The sequence below is a fragment of the Micromesistius poutassou genome (genome assembly GCF_964030765.1).
Source record: "Micromesistius poutassou genome assembly, chromosome: 8".
Taxonomy (NCBI): Eukaryota; Metazoa; Chordata; class Actinopteri; order Gadiformes; family Gadidae; genus Micromesistius; species Micromesistius poutassou.
In genome coordinates this window covers 3,955,266-3,963,850 of record NC_140278.1, presented here as the reverse complement: position 1 = coordinate 3,963,850, position 8,585 = coordinate 3,955,266, and the positions used below count along the sequence as shown (strand labels likewise).

The window sequence follows — 8,585 nt, the reverse complement described above, 5'->3', positions numbered from 1 at the left end:
GTCCCTTGGAAACCCCAGGAAGGCAACTAGTCAGACACCACTAGTTTCCCTGTAACAATAATCCTGATAATAGTCAAACAGGGACTTTTCCCTGTTGTTGGTGTCGTTGTCGATCGAGTGCCAAGAACTGAGTCAAAAGTGGCATTGCTGCTTCTCTCCGTTCCTTCAGAAATGCGTCAATGTTCTTCATAATGTGTTCATACATTTTTTTCATGCCATCTTTTTTAAATTTGTACAACTGTGAATTATTGTTAGTTATTCTGTAAATGGACAAGAGAAGGTAATAGAGCATGATATCCGTGATGAGCGTCCGTGTACCTACAGCAATGCTACGGGTTATCAGCCACGCTATCCCCCTTACAGCCGCCATCTTGGTTCTAAACGATAGCTGGGAGGGGGGGGGGGGAAGCGAACCCTCCCCCAGCTACCATTTAGAACCAAGATGGCCGCTGTATCAGCCCTATCTATCTACCGTGGCCACGGCGAGGTATGGCAGGCACTGCGCTCCACACGGGTGTGTGTGTGTGTGTGTGGGGGGGGGGGGGAGCGCTGGCACGGCTGCGTGGCCAACCGACCTTCTGCTCCCCACCAGGGTGGGGAGCAGGGTGGGGGTTGGCCAGGTCACCGGCCCTTTCCTCCCGCCTGACATGGGGCGCGGCGGGACGGCGTGGCAGGATGTCAGGAACAGCCCTTTAGACGTGTCAAAAAGCAGGCACAGCTAGAGGAAGCTGTTCATTGAGCATGATATAAAGAGAAGAGAGGGAAGCTCGCACACACACACACACACAGACCCACACACACACAGACCCACACACACACACACAGACAAAGACACACACAGACACGCACACAGACATACCGTCTGTCCCCCCCCCCCCCCCCAAAAAAAAGATGGGGGTATTTATAATAATTCCTGGTTATAATGGGAGAATACATATGTGATGATGAAGAACGGGGAAGCTGTGTGGACTTCTGTGTTGGATAAAGATAAAAATGTCAACATGCCCTATTCTAGTCTTTTTGACCGTTTTTTTTTTGCCATATCACAGCGTGAGTCTAATTGAGAATAGTGACAAATCATTTGCCATTCACGGTGACAGAGGGACTTCTGTCGGGGGGAAAGTATCAGCCAAGATGTTCTGCTGAAGGACAGACACCAACCCGTAGCTGGAGAGCACAGCTACTGAAGCACTGCAGTTAATGTAACTCGATTAAGCTGTGCGCCATCTTTCATAAACCAAAACCTGGATCCAAACCCCCCGGTCTCCCTGACTGGAGACCAGGCCGTGTCCCGCTCGGCCCAAAGTACACAAGGAGAGGAGATGTTGGGAGGAGGGTCCTCCAGAGTCACCTGGGGTAGGTAGTCCCTGTTACAGCTCCACAACGTCATCAACGTGTTCAGTGAACTCCGGTTGGTTGTTTTATCCAGAGGTCCAACCCAAACAACAAGAGAGAGAGAGTCCTGACCTTAACTCAAACCCCCTACTCCAAATGTTAGCGTTTTTTGCTTTGTTTTTACATGCTAAAGTACCAAACACATTCACACACGCACACGCACACACACACACACAAGCAAGCATGCACACACACGCACACACACACACAAGCAAGCATGCACACACACGCACACACACACACACACACACACCAGCACACACACCACACACACACACACACACACACACACACACACGCACGCACGCACGCACACACACACACACACACACACACACACACACACACACACACACATGCACACACACACACACACACACACACACACACACACACACACACACATTGAAATCAGTAATATATCTTAATAATCAAGGTCCTTTAAGGTACACTTGAGTATAAATAAGGACACATGATTAAGGCCTTAACGACAAGTGAGGACCTGATCCAAAATTTAAAAAAAGTTTTTTTTTTACTTGATGACAAGCTGTGGACAGAAAGGGACCGATATTAAAAATACAAATCCCCATGAGGTGCTAAACTGAGCGTGTTTCCTTGTCCAACTGACAACATGCTCTACTACTGCGGCTTGTGCCAAACGCAAAGGTTCCAATTCCATCAACTGTTTGTTTTCCCTTCCAGGGCCCAGTCGTCTGAGGCACGCGCTGTTTATCTGAACGCTGTCAACCTACTACACAAATCTTCCCACTCTAGACTTTCTCTTTTACATGTAAACCTGCTGCCAATAAGCAGCAGCTGTCTGTCACCGTCTGGCTTTAAAACAACTCGCGGGGCGGAAGTGAGCAGGACAGTTCAGTGGGTATTTAAGCTAGTACACGCCAATAAAGCATGCAGCATTAGCATGGAGCATTAGCATGCTAATGGGGGGCAGTTTGATATCAATATGCTGGTGTTTGAACTAAGATGGGGGCCGTTAAGGGCTGAATACACGGACCCAGGACCCTGAAACAGATGGGCGGACATCTTGGTTTCTTCCTGCTTTCTTCTTTGGTTTTGGTGGGATTTTGTGGAATTTTGTCAGGTCAGGAGAAACCGTCAAAAGTATGAAATACATTTGATTAAAATGGTATGTGAACTATCGTATAGGTAGGGTTGCACATTATTATGCATTGCTGCGTATATATTACAGTATTTTGCAGCGTAGTAAGTAGTCATAAATCTGGGAAAATGTTGAATAGATGTAAATTATCCTTATTCTGCCTGTCTGGGTTGTATTTGAGCTGTTTGTAGCAGAAATTAAACACAGACGTCTTTAAGACCACATTTATAACAAGACCCTGGAATTATTACTTCAATGAAAAACCAATACTTTTCCTTTGTGCTATCTTTTTGGGGGTTTTGTATCAATCCACAAACATGGACCACATGGATATGTTGTGTTGATCACAGTACAGTTTGTATTGTTTATGTTGACCAGAGAAATGACTGAATGCCTGCTATTTGTGAACCAATAACTTATCTTTCTCCATGACATCCACTGAAAAAAAATGATAAAGTATCAGCAAATTCTATTAATTTTGTACCATGCATTTTATGTTTAAATATACTATCGCAGGATACTCGATGTAGTTGTACCTGCAGGTCTATAGTCATAATATTCTCCCATATGTCTGATGATGATACTTTACTCGGCTCATACCTGTGAGTGCAACACACGAGCACGCGCCCGCCGCGCGTCCCCGGGGACCAGGATGAAGTTTGATAATAGGCTGCAATCTCTGCGTCATCGCCGCGGGAGAACACTTGTGAACTCCAGTCTCGAGACGCTCCACACCACAGCTCGCGCTCCGCGGTGTTCTCTTTGATCTACCCGCGGCAACATGAGGAGACTCCAACGCCTTCCGTTTGATTCTGGGGCGCATTTTCAATGAAGACGACCCGGGTTTATATATATATTAGAATAATAGTAATAATCACAGACGCAGAGGAGGATCGTTGGGTGAGTTTGCACATTTTTTTTTATTGTTTAATCGTTGTTAATTGAAACTGTGAAATCAGGTGAGGATGCCTGTGCAAAAAATGTACGTTTACATTTTGTCATATTTTATGATGATTATACGTGGATGGATTTGGGGGAAATGGTTATTTGACGGTGTGTGTTTGTGTGATTCGGGTCGCCTCCTGTGTGGAAGACGCTCCATGTGTTTGTTTTCTCCCGTCTGTCTGCAACGAGGAACATCTCATCACATCTCGGGCTTCTTCACACGGAAAATTAATCGTCAGTTCTTGATCTTTGCATTTGTCGTCCCTGAGGGACACGGAATCACACGCTTAATTCATTCACTCTGCATACATCTATAGAATGGATTAATATAGGCCAGATTCAATCTTTCAAAATGGCTAAATAGACCTTTGATGTAATAAAACAGGACATAAGCTATAATATATTCAAACATAGCCTATCATATAGGGTTAGGGTGTAATAAATAATAAATGTGAGTTAAATAGCTCAATGCGCGCTTGAGATAGGCTAAATGTGTTTAGGAAACATTAGGTCCATGTTTAGGCAGAATTTGAGCATTACCCAGAACCACAAAGAATATATTTATATTCATAATTATTAGGATTATTATTAATCCTAATAACTGCATTAAAATACGATAGATTAGCCATTCTTCTAATAAGTTGCAAATTATTTTCTAACTTATTTTATTTTATTTATTGACTTATTATTTACTTCTTTATTTTTAATTTCAGATAAATCCACTATTCTGGAAGAAAGTTAAAATCAAATAGTTCTGTCCACACAGCAGGTCATTAATGACAGGCCTTAGACCTATATATAATTATTTATTTTATATTAGGCCCATTCGTTACCAATGGCTGTTCTATATTTTATTGGGCTAAATGTTTTTTTCTTTGCGATATCTTGCAATGCAAAGAGAAAAACTGGAAAAAGTCTGAAGGGACAGCCGTCAATCTCAAACATATCAGAACATTTAGCCTAGCTGAAATAGAGAGGGACATAATGGCAAATTGTGTTTAAAAAAACAATCTAACAATCACCAAATGTGACCATTTGCATCCTAGAGTGGCCTTTAAAACATAATGTGCTTTTTAACATATTTCCTCAGAGACTCGCTTTAGAACCACACTAACTCCACCCCCCACCCCGGGATCCAGACCCCCATACCCGCCCGTGAGGCCGGGAGCTGCAGGCAGGATGCTCGGCAGCGAGGCCGAGAGCAGCAGCTTCCACCCCCCCAAAGACGCGGCGGAAGAGAGGGACAAATCCCCCGCCTCCGACGACACCTCCACCGCTCGGTACGCGGAGCACGGACTCCACACAGAGAGATACTTCCTCACAACCCCGTCCTCCACCACGGCTAAACTAAGCGCAGAAGAGGCCGCGAATCCCTGCTCCTTCCTCCCCTACACCTGCCAGGCGGGCCCGGTGCCCCCCTATCCACCGGGGTCCGGGGCCTCCAGGTATTCCTCTTCGCTCCACTTCGGCTCCGTGCTGCCGCCCCCTGCGGTGTTCCCCCCGGCCGTGTGCCCCCCGGGGGGCCGCTCCCAGTTCAGCCCTGCGTACCAGTTCGGACAGGGTCCCAACTGTATCTACCCACCGTACGGCGGTCCGGGAGCGGGCCTCAGCCCCATGCCGCTGCACCCCGGCGGCCCCGGTGCCCGGGCCCAGGTCTACCTCTGCAACCGGCCGCTGTGGCTCAAGTTCCACCGGCACCAGACCGAGATGATCATCACCAAGCAGGGCAGGTGGGCACCTTGTGGTTTCTGACTTTATTTAATGGAATTTCGCCTCCCCCCTGATTGATTAAAGATAAAAATAAAATAAATGATAAAATATAATCAAAAACGGTTCTGATTTCACGCATTGATCGGCTGTTCGTGGTCCCGCTCGTTGCTGCAGACGGATGTTCCCGTTCCTGAGCTTCAACATGGCGGGTCTGAACCTGACGAGGCACTACAACGTGTTCGTGGAGGTCGTGCTGGCAGACCCCAACCACTGGCGCTTCCAGGGCGGGAAGTGGGTCACCTGCGGGAAGGCGGACAACAACATGCAGGGTGTGTTACCCTGAAGGGCCTCTCATTGGCTTGGGTCATACTTAAAAAAAAATGTTATTTTGCCTCTTTTTTACGGGTTTTTATTTCTTAATTGGTTAGTAAATGTGTTATTATTCATTATTATGTTTGATTAATTAATCTATGTATTGTTTACGTAGTGTAAACCATGAATGTGTGGTTTTCTCTGAAGGTAATAAGGTGTACATCCATCCCGAGTCCCCCAACACTGGGGCCCACTGGATGAGGCAAGAGATCTCGTTTGGGAAACTTAAGGTCACGAACAACAAAGGAATCAACACCAGCACCTCACAGGTAATGTAACAATACAAAAATACATAAATAATAATAATAATAATAATAATAATAATAATAATAATAATAATAAAAATAATAGTTTCATTATTGTTCTAGTAATTATCATATAGCAATAATAACAAACGTAGGAAAAAAGATAATAACCAACGAGTAGAAGTAGGCCTACTTCACAATATATTCATAATTTATCAAAATGTATTCACGAGCCTGCAGTCCAATATCCAAAGGTTCACAAAATGTTGTGAATATTCACAGTATATAGGCCTATATGCCTACTTCACATATATATTCACAATATATTCTGTGAACTTTTAGATGTAGGACTGCATGCTCGTTCTTTGGATCAGTGGATGTTGTTTAGTTAAATGCATTAAATGCCTTCAGTATCATCCGTTAGAGCCGTGGTAATGGTCGTGTCTGTTTGTCCAGGCCTCAGCAGTCGGGGGCCTTTAGAATATTCAATTAGTGATTCAAGTGGTTAGCAGAGCCATTAATTAGCGTCTACACGTTTTGTTCCTTAACATAATCGTGAGGAACAGCATTGTTCTTTTAAATGATCAAGGGGAGGGGGGCTTATCTTCATTGAAACGGGTTCATTTTCAAATACGATATATGGCTATCGTCTATAGCGGTGTTTTTAATAAATAAATAAAATAAATAAACGCCCCCCCCATAAAGGCGTGAGTCCTTATTTGTTTATTATGGGTATTTTATTATGACCTATTATTTGTTCCTTTTCACTCAAATCCTCCTGTGCACCCCGTGATCCCGTGCAGATGATCGTGCTGCAGTCTCTGCACAAGTACCAGCCCCGGCTGCACATCGTGGAGGTGGCTGAGGACGGGGCGGAGGACCCCAGCAGCAGCCTGAAGACCCAGACCTTCACCTTCCCGGAGACCCAGTTCATAGCCGTCACTGCCTACCAGAACACAGACGTAAGCACTGCGGGAATGGACCTACACGTTATTTTAACCACGTTCTGCATAATACATGACATGATACAGCCGTTTATCTTAAAGATGTCCTGTTGTATAGGCTTAGGCTATATACCGGCCTATTATTATTACCCCTTATTATTCTTTTTTTTAAGGATAAAGGGTAGGATTATTATTATTATTATATAGGATTATTTTTTATAATATTTCAGTAGTGGTGGGGGAATGTGCTTCTAAAAAACCTTATATTGTTTATGTTTTTTTTAATTCTTTTTAGATAACACAGCTGAAAATCGACCACAACCCCTTTGCCAAAGGATTCAGGGATAACTACGATTCGTGAGTACCATGAATTATTTTCAATGAATAACACATTTTATATGAAACATTAAAACATACACATTATTTGTGTAATGTAATGTAATTTTTAAAGTAATGAAACACTGTTCAACACTGCCCAACACAGGCCCTACCCATCAACTATGTATATATATATATATATATATATATATATATATATATATATAAGATAACATAGTTGATATAGTCAACTATATATAATAACATAGTTGACTATATAAAGTCAACAATATATATAACAATATATATAGGCAAAATATAGGCTAAACTCATTGAAAACCTATAGGCAAATGGTTATTGATATTGATTGATAACCATTTTGAATTCCTGTGCATCCAGGAAGTTTCATGAAATAGCCACGCCCAATTTTGTAGCTATGAAGAAAAACCCTACAAGAATGATCACGTGAAAACGTGTAAAGCATGAGAGCATGTTTTAAAACTGCACCAAAAATCTGCACCACAGCCCAACTGAAACACAAACACAACCCAAATAAACCCCAACGTCGTCCACGCCGTCCCGCCCCTCTGCACGCAGGATGTACACGGCCCCCGACGGCGATCGCCTGACGCCGTCCCCCAGCGACTCCCCGTGCTCGCACCAGATCGTGCCAGGGGCCCGCTACGCCATGCAGCCCTTCTTCCAGGACCAGTTCGTCAACAACCTGCCCCCGAACCGCTTCTACGGCGGCGGCGCCGGCGGCTGCCACGCCGGCGACGAGAGGGCCGTCCCCCAGACCAGCGGCTTCCTGACGGCCTCCCCGCCCGAGGACGCCGCCTCCCAGCGCTGGTTCGTGGCCTCCATGCAGCAGGGGGCCCCCAACGGAGGGGCGGCCCCCAACAAGCTGGAGCTGACCCCTTACGAGGGCGAGTACCCGGGGCCCCTGCTTCCCTACGGCCTCAAGTCCCTCTCCATGCAGACCTCGGCCCACGCCTTGGGCTACTACCCGGACTCCCCCTTCGGCGGTGTGGGGGCCGCGGGTTGGGGCAGCGGCCGGGGGCCCTACCAGAGGAAGGGGCCGGCCCCCGGCCTGCCCTGGTCCCCGAGGCCCAGCCCCACGGCCGCGGCGGGCTTCCCGGAGGACCTGGAGGGCAAGGACAAGGCCCAGGCCAGGGAGGACGCGACTGAGAGCGGGAGCGGCGGTGGCGGCGGTGGCAGCGGTGGCGGCGGCGGCGGCGGCGGCGGTGGCGGCGGTGGAGGTGGCGGCGGCGGCGGTGGGTTGATCTCGGCCTGGACGGACACGCCCGCCCCGGGGCTGGCCCTGGACAAGCCCGACGGGGGGACGTACACGGCGGGCTGCAAACGCAGGCGTCTGTCCCTGGAGGGCTCGAGTGCCGAGGGCCACTCGCCCACAGAGGTCAAGTGTGAGGATTTGGGCCCCTCTGCGACCATTCACAGTGGGCCCTACAGCAAGGACGGGCCCCCCAGAGTCCTGCCGGCGTACTACTCCTTTTACACAAGCCCCTGATGGTCCGC

At 46.9% G+C, this 8,585-nt stretch overlaps 1 protein-coding gene across 1 annotated transcript; it reads left to right on the top strand.

Annotated features, from left to right (window-relative positions):
• Nucleotides 1–4,639: 4,639 nt before the first annotated feature.
• Nucleotides 4,640–8,577, top strand: LOC311351709 (eomesodermin-like; the record flags this gene model as incomplete). The annotated part of the gene is made up of 7 exons (XM_084471869.1): nucleotides 4,640–5,190; nucleotides 5,345–5,499; nucleotides 5,690–5,811; nucleotides 6,591–6,749; nucleotides 7,027–7,088; nucleotides 7,647–8,260; nucleotides 8,309–8,577. 7 exons carry the CDS (start codon nucleotides 4,640–4,642, stop codon nucleotides 8,575–8,577), a joined length of 1,932 nt encoding a protein of 643 aa, XP_084327995.1.
• Nucleotides 8,578–8,585: the final 8 nt, after the last annotated feature.